Source organism: Takifugu flavidus, chromosome 3 (genome assembly GCF_003711565.1).
Source record: "Takifugu flavidus isolate HTHZ2018 chromosome 3, ASM371156v2, whole genome shotgun sequence".
Classification (NCBI taxonomy): domain Eukaryota; kingdom Metazoa; phylum Chordata; class Actinopteri; order Tetraodontiformes; family Tetraodontidae; genus Takifugu; species Takifugu flavidus.
Window position 1 is genome coordinate 10,383,288 of NC_079522.1, and position 16,960 is coordinate 10,400,247.

At 46.5% G+C, this 16,960-nt stretch overlaps 1 protein-coding gene across 1 annotated transcript in view; it reads left to right on the plus strand.

The window, feature by feature from the left end:
- ahr2 (aryl hydrocarbon receptor 2) overlaps window positions 1-16,742 on the plus strand; it is a 40,474-nt gene extending 23,732 nt beyond the window's left edge. Inside the window, exons 4-12 of the mRNA XM_057026302.1 lie at window positions 8,269-8,441; window positions 8,514-8,603; window positions 9,300-9,426; window positions 9,680-9,819; window positions 9,910-10,112; window positions 10,183-10,292; window positions 10,381-10,522; window positions 10,620-12,246; window positions 12,705-16,742. Coding sequence (XP_056882282.1) covers window positions 8,269-8,441; window positions 8,514-8,603; window positions 9,300-9,426; window positions 9,680-9,819; window positions 9,910-10,112; window positions 10,183-10,292; window positions 10,381-10,522; window positions 10,620-12,246; window positions 12,705-12,791 — 2,699 coding nt within the window. The 3' untranslated portion in view covers window positions 12,792-16,742. The remainder of the gene's footprint in view (window positions 1-8,268; window positions 8,442-8,513; window positions 8,604-9,299; window positions 9,427-9,679; window positions 9,820-9,909; window positions 10,113-10,182; window positions 10,293-10,380; window positions 10,523-10,619; window positions 12,247-12,704) is intronic.
- The last annotated feature ends 218 nt before the right edge of the window (window positions 16,743-16,960 follow it).

Here is a 16,960-nt window from a genome sequence, read left to right on the forward strand (position 1 = left end):
CCTGCATTTGAATCTGCTGAAACAACACGAAGTGATCGTGATGGATGTCTGTGTGTGTGTGTGTGTGTGTGTGTGTGTGTGTGCCTGTGTTTCACCACAGTGCCACCACTTCCGCCTCCTGCCACCATCAGAGATAAAAATGGGCCAATCGATTGTTTCATTCATCCCTCATTCATTTTCAAGATGTGACCTGATTTCATTTGGACCGGATCCAAGTTCTCCCGGGTTTTTGCGCCGCAGCAGGCGGTTTTCTCTGACCTCTCCGGGCCGGGCCGAGGTCAGACTTTTATTTCGGAACTGAACGGTCGGCGTGAAGACTGGGGCAGGATGATGTTTTATTGACCCCGTTTTACAGGAGCCTGTGGTGGTTGGGGGGTTTACCGCTCACCGCTGTGTGTTGAGGCAGGAAGTTGCTGACTTGGGTTTTCCTATGATTCACACCGTAGAGTAGAGTCAGATAAACTTCCCGACATGTCAGTGAATTTACATTCTCGTCACCTCAGGTTGTGATGACACAACCTGAGGTGACATTTGATGATCGTCCTCCTTTATCTTTGTGTGTTTTTACTGGATATGGAGCGAAGGCACAGAGGCTCATGGGTAAAGTCTTCTTGGGACAAATACACTTTAATTTCCTTGATGCAACAATTAACAAATGGGAGGTTTCATTTTCAGCCGTATGTCATGTTTACAGTAAAGCAACATGTCAGCACAAAACTTTTAGATCTAGTTTATGTGATTATGCCCCCCCCCTACACACACACACACACAGACTAACACAAACACACACACACACCAGTGCCAGGAACAGAGTAGTATTGCTTTTGGGTGTGTGTGCTTACATTCTTCTCTTCCTCTGTGTACATTTTTGTAGGTTATTGCATGTACCTGCATGTGACTGACTTACAGTCATGTCTGCACACGCGTGACCATTTTTAGTCCACGTGCATGTGCATGTTTAATTTGTTTGTCTGGCCACAGACAGGAGGACACGGCTTGTTACCGTTCACGTCTGGTCAGGCCAGGTTGTGTTGGGTTCTACTGTTCTGTCGGGTTCTTGGTTTCTGACAGGAGTGAGACCTCTTTCCCCTCTTTGGCGCAAATGATCCCTCAAGGCCTGAACAAAAACTCTTTGAACACCCCCCCCCACCCCCCTCTCTTGTCTAAATAAACTCTTTACACGCAACTCAACTGGCTGCCTTCCCAGACTGTCTGCTGCTGAGTGCCTGTCAGTCAACGCTCAGGGTTTACACTAAATCCAGGATATCAGTGGCTGCCGTGCACACTGACTAGTTTACCAAAGGACAGGATCACTGACTGAATAACTACCTAACTGACTAACCCGTTTACTGGCTAGATGCCAGTGTTTGATTGGCCAGAAGCTAGCTACCTGTGATGATGGAATACAGAAATCCAAGGGCACATTTGTTTCAACCACCTACACAAACTGACTGATTGTCTAATTGAGGAAAATATAATTTGCATATTTCTTTTCCCATGCACCAGAAAAAGTTGCAGAACATCTACGGCAGGAACAGCTTGATTCTTTATTTTGTCGGAGGGGAGGAGGGATGAGTCCAGGAAAGGAGGGAAAGGGAAATCCAGGGATCTCTGGGGGCTTTGCTGGGGTTTTCACTTCCCGTCTCCCACAAAGAGAGCTCCACCATCAGCGCTTTCCTTCTGTCCTCCGTAGAGGAACGCCTCAGCAGTCCCACTGTGAGCTCCATTAATCCCATTTAAGGTTGACGGTAGCTCATTTCTGGTCCTGGCTCGGTTACCTGATGTTCTTTGAGAATCAAACTGGGCCTTTGTTAAGGGCGCAGAGATTCACGCGGTGTTCAGATCTCAGAAGTCACCAGTCCAGTGAGTCATGCTGGCTTTACTGGATTAAAATTACAGCTGCCACGAGCAATAACAGCACTGGTGGAACCGCCTCCAGTTATACTTGAAGTTGTCACACTGTTTTTGGATCAAGACACATTATCCTAATGGGAAACAAACGGGCTGAGGTGAAGTGAAAGCAGCAGGTCTTGACTGAGTTAGTGCGTTTATGCTGATTCTTTTTGGTCCTTTGCGAGCCGCCTTTGGTTCTGTTCTGGTGGTCGTCCTGGTGCACAGAGGATCGTTCGGACCAGGCAGAACCTCCAAATTGGTGTTTTTAATGTAACTGGGCTTTAGACTCTGGGGGCTGTGTGTGTGTGTGTGTGTGTGTGTGTGTGTGTGTGAGACTTCCCGTTCTCAATGGGCCCATGGCACGACATCGATAAGAGCGATGGAGCCGCATACTTCTCCCCCTCACCTTCCTCTTTCCACCCCCCCCCTCCTATTTTGCCTCCATCTGACCTCTTCACCTCCTCAGTGTTTCCATTTTCTTCCTCTCACCTACTCTTCTTGCCCTGAAGCTTACAGTATGTCTCCTCCCCCTGCTCCTCCCCCTGCACCACCCCCCCAGGCCCCTCCCTGCATCTACTGTAATAATAACATTTAACAGTTCCAAAATGAAAATCATGCAAACCATTCAAAAACAAGGCAAGAATATCAGTTGAATTGGCAGCCTGTGTGTGTGTGTGTGTGTGTGTGTGTGTGGTGTGTGTGTGTGTGTGTGTGTGTGTGTGTGCGTGTGTGTGTGTGTGTGTGTGTGTGTAATCATGCTAAATGCCCCCCCTCTCCGTCCTCTCCTCTCCCGGCCTCTTTCCTTTCCTTTCTCCACTCAGGATGTCGGGGATTGAAAGTTCGCACGCGAGGCTAAGTGTGTGTGTGTGTGTGTGTGTGTGTGTGTATGAGAGTGTGTTTTGGAAGGGGAGAGACTTTGAAAATAAGCAGCCACTGCTGCAAATTAGCCGTATTTCCATCGTTTGTATGTTTTTCTTTCTTTCTTTCTTTCTTTCTTTCTTTCTTTCTTTCTTTCTTTCTTTGGTGGTGTGTGAGTGGGAGAGAGAGAGCGAACGAGGAATTGTGTAAAACGTGTTTTCCTTTTTCTGTCCTTTACTGTGTGATTGTGAATGTTAGTGAATATAGTTTATTTATTGTGGGTTCTCGTAGTTTTATCTTAGTTTAGCGAGTTTGTGGGGCGTCCTTGACGCGGTGGCGCCGGAACCTCCGGCCCCGCGGCCCGTTTCGGCGGCGAGGCGTCGGCGGTGCGGAGGGACCCCCCGCTGCTCCGGTGCGGAGATGCAGTCGAAGGCAGAGAGAAAACGGAGTGAGTGTGTGCGTGTGACTGAGGTGAGTGGAGAGAGGGAGAATGTGGAGATGGTGGTGGAGGTGACTGGTGAGAGTGGTGAGGCTGGGGATGGAATGAGTGAAATAAGTGAACTGGGTGACGCAGGAGAGATGGGAGACACGGGTCAAACCGGTGAACAGGGTGTAGCAGTAGGTGAAGTGGGGCAGGAGACAGTTGAGCGTGGGGCGCCAGGGAAAATGGCTGGCGAGCTGGGTGAGGGAGGAATGACCACAGGTGAGCAGGGTGAGGTGAATGTTAGCACAGGTGAGCTGGGGGAGGTGAGTGCGGGTACAAGTGAGGATGCAGCTGCTGCCACAGATACCAGCGACCAGGAGTACACGTCTGATGGCAGTGAACTGTCAAACATGGCGGTGGACAGTGAGAGGGATGATTTGTACCCCATAAGTATGATCAAGAGTTTCCTCAGACAGACTAAAGGCATGAGGGGCCCTGACCTGGGGGTATATGTCCCCGACAGCCACTGGATAAAACACAGAGCTGCATCGGACCTGACCGACCCCGAGATCTTTCGGTTGAAGAAGCACATGGGCAAAACGAGGAAACAGCTCAGAGAACTGTCCAACGAGAGCACCAGCTTGTAGGCGAACCGGCTGGGAAGGGATGGACCGTCCCCTGCGTGACGAGCCACCACCGTTTCCCTCCCCCATTCGGATGGATCTTTCAGGGTCGGACCAGTGCCCGTTTCTGTTCCGGGCAAGAGACAATATTTCGAGTGTAAAGTGAGTGTGAGAGACTCACTGTACTTTTTCATAAAACATAGAAATTCCCAAAGTAATGTCAAAAAATTAAAAAAAATGAAATGATGAAAAAGGGTCCCTGGGATGTCTGTTTTTAAGGGCTTTGTCAGCACCGGTGCCAGGAACAAGTCGAATCTTGGTTGTATCTATGTTTTCAGACATTCTCAGAAGTCATGAGTTTCCTGACCACTGGTTGACTCGGCCATGTGATGCGCATGTCTTCCTGTGGACTGAAGGGCTGCGAGGCATCCTGGAAACACACAATGCCGTTTGTCCAGACTCTTCGGCCTTGAACTCGTCTACAGATTGATGTTTTGCACAGGCGAACTAATGATGTTGACTTTCACTTACTGAGTGATCGGTGTTATCCCTGTGGGTGTGTGTGTGTGTGTGTGTGTGTGTGTGTGTGTGTGTTGGGTTCAGGGTGGGGGGGGGGTAAGGTCTAGTATCAGCTAAGGTGACCTGCTGTTCAGACACTGGAATGTAAACGCTGAGATGTCTCCACCAGACTCAGCCTTAACACAGTGAGCCAGAGGTCAGCGCTCTGGTTGTGTGTGTGTGTGTGTGTGTGTGTGTGTGTGTGTGTGTGTGTGTGTGTTTGACAGAATAGAACCCCTTTAAGCCTGCAGCTTAAAGACAGACAGATCAGAAAATAGGTCTTGGAAAGCTGCTGTTTTACACCTAGAGCACAGGTTCGTCACAGAGATGGCGGCTGTTTTTACCGTTTTCTACCTGCTCGCCATTTGGGTGGAGCTGTGGTGAAATGTTCGTGGTTATCAGACTTAAAGAGCAGGAAGTTGCAGCATGCAACAGGTTGCAGACGCTGTTTTCATTTGAAATAAAGGTGAAAGAGAAAAAGCTGCATTTTTCTCTGAATTATTTTTCTGAATCTGCTCTTTTTAAAGTCGACTGTATGACCGCGGCAGGAGTGTTAGTCATTCTGACGTTGTACTAGGAAAGAGCTGCTCCGTGTCCGATGGCCATTTGTGCTGGATTAAACGTGGTCCGTGTTCTGTTTGTGCAGAACAGTGTCACTGATCAACGATCAAAGCCAACGTAACAAAACAGGAAACATCACACATCGCCGCAGCAGATGACACATGTTAGCAACACCCAGCCCAGCGAGAGGAATACTCAGAGGGATGTTTAGATCTGAACACCAGACAAGAACGTTTCTGTCCTGGACGGTCCTGTCCAGACCTGCAGAGACACAGAGAGAGTGTCAGTGATCTGCCCCCTCCATCCTCGAGTCCAAAGCTACGGAGAACAATGGCTCCATTCAGATCTTGAGTTTCAAAGCCGGCAGAAACCACAAAAGTGCTCCAGAGACGGTGTTGGGAGATAAAGGGAGAAGGGTGAGGGTGTGTGGCAGAAGGAGGGGTGGCGGCAGAGGTGGTTCTATTTACACAAGCTGTTTAATGGGTTTGATGATGGAGGGGTCCACATCCTGGAAACCTATGAGACGCTGCTTTTTTCCGGGTCTGGCTAGTGTGAAAACGTCACCTGAGCTAAGCTTGGGAGAAAACTTCAGATGCACCGAAACGCTGATTTAGGAGAAATGACACACTGTGGTTCAGGTGAGGGACTTCATAAGTTCGGTCTTTGACCGGTCAGGTTTCACCTCTGCCAGCCAGAGATCTGGCCTCTCTACCAGAGATCTGGTTTTAATCACAGCCAGGAGTTCCTCAGGGCCCCTACAACGGACCCTTCTGTTATTCTTCACATGTCTTGGTTTTTGTCAGTTTTTATCCCACCTGTGTGTTTGTTGAAGTCACACATGTGAAAGTTTACACCTGAAATTCCACCAGGCTGGTATTTTCTTCCCGTTTTAAAGTTCTGTTTTTGTGATACTAAAATAGCTCATCGTTGCCGAGCAGCTGAGCCAACTAAATCAGGTTGCCTCCAGCTATGCGTGTGTTATTGGCTCCCTGACATGCCTGGACAGACACTTTCTCACACACACACACACACACCACACACACACACACTGGGGCAACAATCTGAGGACACATTGTATTAAAAAACCTTGCGGTTTGTGTTGAGTAATGCACATCTTTCACTCAGCCATTGTCCTCGTGCACGCCACATGTTGTTTGTGTTTCGTTTGTAGGCGAACGGTTCACATTTGCTGATCTCATTAGGTTTTCATATTTTGAGCATATTACAGTTGGAAATGTCACTTTTTGTCAGGTCTAAATAAACATCAGGAAAGAAAAGACTGCCAGTCATTGTCTTGGTGTTCCTGAAGGTTTTATATTAAGATTAGATTTGGGGATTATGGCCGCGGTTTCAGTGCTGTCTAATCCCAACACAGCTGTAATACAGACACAGACTTTGGAGGAGATCAGAATATTTGCTCATAACTGAGCAGTGACTTTTACACTCAGTGTCAGACGGGAGAATTGACATCTCTGAGATAAGCTGATGTTAGGAGCGGAGGTCTGAGGTCAACATCTTGTGTTGGAAACACCCTTAAATGTTGGGGTTAGGTGCGGTTTCTGATTTGAGGTGTGAATTTTCAGACTGGTTGAGCTGTAATAATGCTCTTCCATCTTTTTGCCCCTTTCTGTTTTTGTCAAGATAATTGAAATGTGCCTACTTTTCCAATTAGCTGTGAAACTGTCCATTTTTTAACTAAAATATCATTATTTTGACCATTTTTGGCAATAACAAAAACTTTTGACCCTAAAGAAGCAGCTTGACATGACCTTTTTTCAATTTAGGGAACAGTTTTGCGGTTCTGTTGAGTCAGAGGCGTAAAAATGTCAGGCAGTTTCTGTGGTGGTGGTGGTATTAGCTCAGTGCTTTGTGAGAGTACTTGCATGTCCTCCGTTAATGTCAAACTACAGAACTGGCTGAAAAAGGGATTTTGCATTCAAAGTATGGAAATGTGAGATTGCATGAAATGGATTGGCGCAGTTGTGTTTAGCCATAAATCAAGTTAAGGGCTGTTCTCAGCTCGCTGTGGGAGCGGTGAGACATTTTGGCATGACGCAGGGGGAAAAACTTCCCCGAGAGGAAACTGAGCGAGGCACCACGGGATTAAAAACGAGTCTGTTATAACACGAAGATCTTAATTAGGCACGTTTGTTTCACAACATGTGTTGGGAAATTACTTTAAAAGTTCAAAAAGAGAGCATTCAACGAATCTGTGGCACACTTCTAATTTAAAAGGGAATAATTAAAATAGGGCTGAACATTTTTTGAATCTATTTTTAATGTGCTACTATTTGAAGAGTTTATATGTCAATTCGGTTTGAACTAGATGAGCCGTAAAAGAATCTAACTTCGGCTCAAGTCGCTGATATATGAAGGTAATAAAATTCTGCTGTAGCTTGGATCTCTGAGTTTGGCGCTCGTGTCAGCGCAAAATGAAAAATTCTCTTCAAACTTGTTTGATTTGTACCAAGAAACCTGACATGCCGAATAGCACGTTAATGTAAAAACGAGCGTCAAAGTTGCTAACATATTTCTCAGAATCCCCCTGAGCTGTTCCACTTGTCTCCACTGTCTCCACTTGATTAAACCATCCACAGTGAAACCAAAACTTTATTTATGGACAAAAAGACAAAGGTTCTCTGAGTTCATGCTCGCTGTGTGTGGAGGATGGTGTTAAACTTCCGATAAATAACAAGATTGTTTAGCATCTGTAAGATTGGTATCTTATTGTGATTTACTATCTGGTGACCCTAAAAGGGGAACAAATTGGGTTTTTAGCAGAATGGAACAGTAAATCCTATTTTCGTGCATGAGAGCATCGAGACCAATTGGAATATTTAGTTCTCGGGAGCCTTCGTGATCACTAAAGATTAGAAAATGACGGATTTCTTCTGGTTTTCAGGGTAATTTTGTTCTCAAACAGATCGATTCATTCTCAAATGTAACTTTCTTTTTTCACTTGGGTTCAACAGAAGTCCCAAAACGCTCAGCAGTTGATGCCACGGTGAAAAACAGTAAAAGACTTGTAGAAATTTGGTTGATGTGTCACATTTGAGGGTCGAAAACACCGATACTACTGGTGATTCTTTATGATCCAGCAGATAAAGAAATCCCAGTTTTCAAGATGTGATTGCGCTGCTCCATTTTTTTTTATAATAAGAGGTTATTATCCAATTTCTCTTCTTTCAGGATGCACTAAAAAACCTTTTCATATGTCTGGGAAAGTAAAAGTTTCTTTATTTGTTTTAGTTCCTCTTCTGCGTTTTCGCCTGATCGTGGTTGAAACAGAAACAAATGAGTGAAATCAATTAAATGATCTCCATTTGGGTCCTGATGTTCCCTCTCCTGCAGCCTCCATTAAGAATGGCCAGAACGGCTCCAGCTGGAACAGTGAGCGCAGCATCATGTTTGGGAAAATCTCGACACCGCTGCCGTCTTCCTCCAATCCCTCCAGCTCCTCGGGCTCCTCCCAGTCGACCTCCATCGATGGAGTCAGCTTCTCTGAGGGGGACCTGCTGCTTCAGGTGAACCTTCGGCTTCTCAGACATCATAGAAGGCGTTGAACCCCTGAGTAACCTTCTTTCTTCCATGTTCAGGCCCTCAACGGCTTCGTGTTGGTGGTGACAGCTGAGGGTTATGTGTTCTACACGTCCCCGACCATCCAGGAGTTCCTCGGCTTCCACCAGGTAAGACGATGAGCCGGAAATCAAAAGTACTCTTTAACAGACGTCAATAGGCCAACAGCAAAGCAGTTGTGGTTCTTCTTCGAGCTGCTGCTAAATCCATGTGCGCTAGTAAATGAAAAACTTTAATTTGTGGCCCCAGAGGACTCTCGTTTAACCATACTGAGGTTGGCATACTCAGTTCTTCAGACAGTAGAGGTGGGGTGTTGTTGGTCGACGTGCCAGCCCTCATCTCCTCTGTCAGGTAAAAGAAAAATGTGAGTGTGAGCGGATCTGCTGAACCCGCCGCCGATCATTAGAGTCTGAGAGAGTGAATCTGTGTTAAATCTGCTGTGGGAAATCCTACATGACTGTGAGCATCAACATTTGTGTTCCTGCTGCCAAGTTCAGCGTTGCAGCCAAGACTTCCAGGCTAATATGCCCATAATAGCTGGAGACCAGCCAAGGGGCTTATGGCACCGACTGCTGCTCGCCCCCACTTTCTCCTGCTACTCCGTCTAAACAAGAGGTTTGGACAGGGCAGCAATAAAGGTATGACAGGACTACAACAGCCACTATTAGGATTGTCACCCGTATGTACGACCGCCTTTAACGATCCTGTCTATAAACATGTCCTAAGTACAGCTAACTGGGTAACACTGGGAGCCCTCATGTGTTTCCTTCTTTTCTCAGCTTGTACTTTTGTTCTTCTGCTTTCAGTCTGACGTCATCCACCAGAGCGTGTTTGAGCTGATCCACACGGACGATCGGGCTCTCTTCAGGAGTCAGCTCCACTTCGCTTTCATCCCAACCAGCAGCCAGCAAGACGGCACCGGCGACAGCACCAGTGGGTTCAGTGTACCTGTGTCACACCTGTGTCTCTGTCAGGATGAGTGGAAAAAAAAGTGCAAGCTAAATTGTTCTTGTCAAAACAGTGAAATGAGGATTGTGTAGTAACGCAACTAGCCCGATAGGTGGCACTATGCGATTTTTCTCAGCAATGAAAAATAATCTGCAAACATAATAAACATTCCAAGACATGAATTTCCCACAGGAAGTGTTAGAACTGATGGTGTTAAACCACCGAATTAAATCCGCAGGTGACCAGAGCTCCGTTGAGATCAGCACAAATGTGATGGCCTACGACCCCCAGACCATCCCTCCAGAAAACTCGTCCTTCCTGGAGAGAAACTTCTGCTGCCGTTTCCGCTGCCTCCTCGACAACTCCTCCGGCTTCCTGGTAAACCTCACAACGGCGCCGAACACACTCTCACACACTCTCCTTGTAGATGTCGAGGCCATTCGATCCTTACCGTTTTCTGACCGAAAGGCGCTGAACTTCCGGGGCCGTCTGAAATTCATCCACGGCCAGAACCACATGGCGGAAGACGGGACGCTGGTTCACCCGCAGCTGGCTCTGTTCGCCGTCGCCACGCCGATGCAGCCGCCGTCCATCGTGGAGATCCGCGCCAAGACCTTGATCTTTCAGACCAAACACAAGCTGGACTTCACGCCGATGGGCATCGACACCAGGTAGACGCAGAGGAGACGCTTCGTGGTTGAAAACATTTCTGCTTGAATCAACATGTTCATTCTTCTCTAGAGGCAAAATGGTTCTGGGTTACAATGAAGTGGAGCTGTGTATGAAAGGCTCCGGCTACAGCTTCATCCACGCCGCGGACATGATGTATTGCGCCGACAACCACATCAAGAGTAAGTTCCAGTCTTTCCACAACCTTAGATTTGCTCCCAAAGGTCTGATAACAGATGAGCGATGAAGGTTCTTCTCTGTTGAATTCAGTGATAAAAACAGGAGAAAGCGGCTTCACCGTCTTCAGGCTGCTGACCAAAAACGGCACGTGGATCTGGGTCCAGGCCAACGCCAGACTGGTCTTCAAGGATGGGAAACCGGACTTCATCGTGGCTCGACAGAAAGCTTTGACGTGAGTTCAAAGAGACAGTTTCTACTAAACTGTGACCTTTTGCTGGTTTTAAAAGGTGTTACGGTTTAAAACGGCCTGCAATTTTTGTCTGTGACAGAAATGAAGAAGGGGAGGAGCAGCTGCATCTCCGTCGGCTGCAGTTACCCTTTAATTTTGCCACCGGCGAGGCGATGCTGTACGATGTCATGCCCACCATCGGACCACCCGATCCCTGCTCCGCCCCTAAACAGAGGAAGTTGGACGACTCCTCCGTCAGCCCCAATTCCATCCTGGGCTGCATGATGAACCAGGACCAGTCTCTCTACCACAACAACAACACCGTCGGCTCCATCAACGATCTGGCCTTCAAGGACACTCACGCCACGCTCAGCGTCCCTGGAGATGCCTGGTTGGACACCACGTTCAAGCACATGACAGGAAGCCTGACAACGTCGGAAGCCACGGTTCAGGACATGATGGACAGCCTGCAGCAGATCCTGGGGGAGCGTGACCTCACCAGAGCTCTGGACGTGGAGCCCGACGAGCTGAAGAGTTGGGAGAGCACCCTGCTGAAGCTGAGCACTTGCGACATGAGCGACGACCTCAACGACATTCTCAGCAACGACGTCCTGATGTACGTGGAAGAGCAGCTCCAGAGGGAGGGCGGGCTCAAGGTGCTGGATCAGCTGGATGATATCCCGCCCTGCGTGGCCCCGCTGGACCTGCAGAGCCACAATCACGAGGTCCCAGGACAGCAGAACTTTGGCTGGACTGGCGAGCCCCAGAACCAGCTGCTTCCCAACAGAGGGCAGCTCAGTTTCCAGCTGGGGGCTCCAGTCTGCGGGACAATGAAACTCATCCACATCGACCCTCCCCAGCTGTGCTCTGCTGGTTTAGACGGTCCAACTTTGCAGCACATTGGTTTCCAGCAAAGCTCTGGTCTTCCAGGGGACGCCTGCACTCTAGATCAGTCGATAGTCGAGGACAGCGGCCTCGGAGCATTTGCCCTCAGGCAGCCACCGGCCAACCAGGGTCACTTCAATCAGATGCCTCCGCCAACCCAGAACCACCATCAGATGAGGACCCCGGCCAGCCTCCAAGACAAGAATCCGGTTTTCAGCTCTCCAGGAAACCATTGGAGCTCCAACTCCAATCAGGTTGATCACTTTGTGGATTCTTACGCGGATAATAACCCAAGCCAGCAGGGGTTTGCGGCAAATCCGTCGAGCTGCCTTCAGGGAGACTTTGCCCTTCAGAGCCAGAACAGTGATCGTCACAAACCGTCGTGGTCACTGGATCAGCAGCAGCTTCATCACCACGCCTCTGATGGGCGCCAACATGTGGGTGCCTGCCTCAACCAGATGCCTGGCTTTCAGAGGGACCCGCTTCACGGCGCTGTCACCGTCCAGAACGCCGTCAACGGCGCGTCACCGTTTAAGAACACAGAGACTCCTAACGTCGCGTATGCTGCTCAGCAGAACGTGTCTTCGGGCACCTGCATGTTCGGTGACGTTGCCCCGTCCTCGTCCTCCCGCCACATGCTTAACCGCAGCGCTCACCAGATGGGCTCCAAATCCTCCTGTCTCTATCGCGGCCTTCCTGGAGGCGTGGCCGTCCCGGGGATGGCGAATGTCTTGAACCCTGACGAGAGCACGCTGACCTGCAAAACGACCATGGCCCTCGGCCCCGAAGACCTGCTGGTGCAGCAGCAGCAGTACTTACGCTTCAGCGACACGCACACTCAGGTAACAGCAGGGGAAACGCTCATTCAGAGCTCCAGTCTGCAGTTTCCAACTAGCAAACATGTCTGCGAGTTAATCAGCAGTCGATATAAAGGTTTGGTGAGCTTTGGCTTTTGTTATTAGAATCTCCGTAACCTCTAAGTTGTCAATGTTTCGTCTTTTCTCTTCCAATTTTCCACGGGATGTCTGCTCTCCAAGGTAGTTTTCTGTGTCAACTGGACTGTTTTTCTTCTTGTTTGAAGATGTTTGCCTTCTATGCAGAAGGCTTCTTCAGTTCTTCAGGCTTCTTCAGTGCTTTCAGTGCTGAACTGAAGAAGCCTTCTTGATAGAAGGTGAAACGTCTTCATATGAGAAGAAAAACAGTCCAGTTGACACATAAATCTACCTTGGATATCTATGACCTGGATGATTGAGAATCTACGCAGACATCTTTGCTCCATGTGCATCTTCTGGTTTCACAGATCAACAGCCATCCAGTTACTGGGAATGGAGGTTTCCCCTTCTCCTCGGTGCCCAATGGGAACGCTTACTACTCGGAGAACAACTGAGCCACGGTGAGGTCGGGATGGCAGAGGGTTGTGGCTGCGACTGAATCGGCGAGGACAGTCAGGGAGCTGAATCTCTGCAACGTTAACTTTTTCTTTATGTTCTGGATGTTTGATCAGCTGCGGAAGAGGAAGAAACATTTTTTTGAACGAACACCGTCATAGGAGCCCCCGCCCTTCCCCCAGCTGATTGATGTGGATCTGAATTGTTGATGGAAAGATGTGGCTTCAGCTCATTCAGTCTCTCATCTTCAGCTATTGAAACCACAAGTCTGCCTCTCTTGCCTGTCCTTACATTTGTGACCCCAGAAAAGAAGCCATCTCCCCTGTTTTTATGTTTTTCGAAGGTCCTCATCCTTTATCTCAGACCGTCCGTGAGCGGCCACATACGTTTACCAGCACCTTCTTCTGAGTTCATTACTGCCCCCTTGTGGCACAAAACACACACTGTGACTGCAGTCAGCTGCTGTTTCCTCCAAGGAATCATCCTGTTGAAGACCTCCTGTTGAAAAAGAAATAACTGACATCCAGGTTAAAACTGGGTGGAAGGAACTTGGTGTTAACCTGCCTGCATTTGGGGGAGATTTTCTTAAAGTTCTGTGTTGAAATATCCGGTGACATTGGAAGACTAGAGATGATTTTAGGTGTTTAACCATCTTAGAAGATTGCACGTAGAAAGAAGTTGATGATGTTTGAGGGGAATTGGCTTTTATCCACCTTATTAACTAAAAGATTTAAATCAGCTAATTATGTTTCATGCAAACATCTGCGTTAATGCAGAGGTGTTCAGATGAATCACGTGATATTAGTCTCCGGGTTCTAGAGCAAACTCTGAGTTTTCAAAGGTCAGCCTCAGGTTTGTATGGAAATTGCTGTGTTTATTCTCACTTTTCCTCCTGGTGGTGGATTTGGAAAGAGCAAGTTTGATTTATTTTTTGTAGAAGCATGTCGATAAAGCGCATGAATAGAATGTAAGTTATAAAAAAGTAACACAGATGAGCAGGCAAGCACCTCTGTTCACGGATGTGAGATGTTGTGAGGCTTTCAGAGCCGATCAGCAACAGAGGAGTTTGTTTCCCTGGCATAAAGGATGAGGACACTCCAGAAAACACAAAAAAAACCTCTGACCCGCAGCACCTGGAAAAAACTGTTTCCTATATTGAGCGCTCAGAAGGAAAACATTTACCTACCTTTATATTTTATTGTTGCTGTTGTTTTGTCCTTTTTGAGAATGCGTCTTGATTTTGTTCATTTCAACTCTTGACTGTTCCGCAGAGGCTTCGCAGAGCAGGGTATAAAATGAAAAAAACGCACAACAAAAACACTTTTTCAACCTTCCACAGATGACTTTTAGGATTAAAACTCCAGATGATTCACAGATTCCGCTGCTTCTTAGTGCCTTTTTTAAACAGAGCTTTAGTCATTGAGCCAGTTTGTTGTTGTTTTTTTGTTTGTTTTTCGTTGTTTTTTACTGTTTTAGGGGAAGACAAATATAGATAGTCCCTAAAACTGACAGAACTGTTTCACTTTAAACTGGGACAGTCTGTTGACAATTCAGAATCCCTCCACTAGGGGGACGAGGATTGAAAACTGCGGTGGAACCTGGCGGACAACCCAAAGCAGATCCAGCCATGGCCTTAAGCCCCCGAGGCCAATCATTGAGATATTTTTGCACTGTTCCTTCTTAAAGTATTTGCCAAAGCATTGATCATTTATCTGAAACAACACAAGCTTTATTAGAAAGAAATAATTCTGGTAAAGGCCCCATGGCATGACGTTTTCAATCGATAAGAGTTTTTTTTAACATTAATCTGAGTTCTCCTCGCCTAACTACGGTCCCCCAGTGGCTCAAAATGGCAACAGACCTGGTCTGAGATTGTTCTCCACCATTGGGAATATAAAAGCTCAGTTGGGCGGACCTGAAAACTTGGTGCCTCCTATGGAAAGCTCCTTGTGGGACAGGCTTGTTGCCTGCAGGCCAAATTTAGAGAAAAAGTCCTCAGATACAGTCATCGGGGACCATTAAGGCCAATATAAGAGCCTCCAGAAGCAGCAGGTCATGGGGCCTTTCAATTCAGCTGATTCAGTGTGAGATCCATCCTGATAAATTCAGACTGAGGACTGTATGAAACCAAACGCCCAGGATGTCAACTCAATGATTCCGTCCCTTTTCCCATTTCTGTCTATGAGATTAATCTTTTCCGGCGGGAATATTGACAGTCGTCCGGCAGCGAATCACAGAAGTAAAAACGGATGAAGGCAGCTATTTGTATATTTAAATGAGGAAAAAAAAAGGAAAACACACAAACCCTTCACCAATTCAGCATCAATTTTAGGAACAACACAGCACTTAGATTGTAACAAACCTGCTTCATCCAGTCCTGAGCTGTCAGAGCACTTCTCTCTTTTATTCCTGAAAAAGTAGATTTTTAGTAGACAGGAAATGTGACGAAAACTCACTTGAATGTTTTAAAACCAAATATCAGGACAGCCATCTGTGATGTTTTCTTCTCTAGGATACCAAAAGGGAAAAAAGCAGAGAACGTGTGAAGGGCTGAGGATTTTACGAGCTCTTCTGGATTATTTTGAATCGTTTCAGCATAACATGTCTCACAATGTTTCCACATATTCCCAAAAGAGCTTTACACTTCTCCTTCCTAGTAACAAAGTTGCACTTCAAGAGATTTTTAAAACTCAAAAGGCTCTGAAATACTGAGCTAAGAGTTACAAATGTGTCTCTTCCTCAACTAAATATGTCTGAAATAACAATAACACGTTTTCTCCCCATTTTCCTGATGTGTGAACGCAAATCAAAAGACTTTTAGTGGTTGAATCTCGGCTCGTTTGGGGTAAAAATCTGACAAAGTCTTTAAACTAGACTCATGTTTGCATCTGACTCGAAGCACATAAACCCAGATCATTTACACCTGACCCGATTCAGAGTATAGCCCTGAATAGGAGCGTCTAAGCCTGACCCAGCCTGTTTGAACAGGATGAGTGAATCAAATTCAGTGTTAGAGAATTTTCCAGACAATTTAGTTTGTATTTTAACCCAGATCAAAACAGTTAAACCTTATTTAAATCATTTGAATCTGACTCACTGTGCTTAAATATGAGAGATTATTTGAACCTGACTCAGCCTGTCTAAACTGGACTTGCTGGTTTGGAGTTTAATTCCAAGTGCCTCCATTTGAATTTTGCATTGCATTGTGGGAAAATGTTGCCCTCTGCCTGGTCACAACCACACTAGCAGAGTGAAATTAGTCTTGTGGAATGGCATTATGGGTAACGTAGTAGTGTGCAGAAGTGAAAGAGGCAATTTGGTCTGTTCCCAGATTTTCAGAACATGTGTTGAACTTTTTGACATCTTACCTAAATGCAATCAAATCAAATGTTTCCAGCAAAATCACCAAGAGTGCCTCTGACACCAAAAGTCAAAATTAGACCAAAAAATCAACACAGGTGGACATTATTGACCTCTGTGTTGACAGTACAAAACGAAGCTTTTTGGGGGGAAGTGTGTTCATTTTCAGGACACATCTCTGCTCCTCTCTAAAATCCTGAGTGATTTTTGTCCAAATATAATGTCGAGATATAAATATATCTTGTTTTTGATATGTTACAAAACATTTGTACTCATAAATTTATTTTTCCAACCCCAGGAAGCCAGGGCTCCAAATTGCAGTATCTTTGTGTACTTGTATATAAACATGTAATTGTCTTTTTTATTTTAAAATAAGTATCGTCCAATATTGTATGCTTATCTAATTTTGCCTTAACCTGACTCACGCCTAACATTTTTGTACATTTTTTTCTGCACGGCATAAACATATTTAACTTCTTGTAATGTTTTCTTTTATAACCTATCCACTCATTATGTGGATTTTGCCCCACAGCGTATGAGCGAAGATCTTGTCATGCTGAGCCTGATATTAAAGGTGATCTGATCACAAAGTGTTTGATAGTTGTTCTTTAAATTGCTACTTTATATCTTGTCAAAGTGATGACTTAAAAATGTTCGTGAATTGATGCACACAACAGAAACTTACCGAGAAAGGTGTCATACTCGTCGGTGGCCGCTGAGTGGCGCTGTCGCGTTGTTGACTTATCACACCATGCACGTGCACCTGCTCCTGTTTGACCAGCCTCAGTTGCTCCTCTCAGCTCCTGAT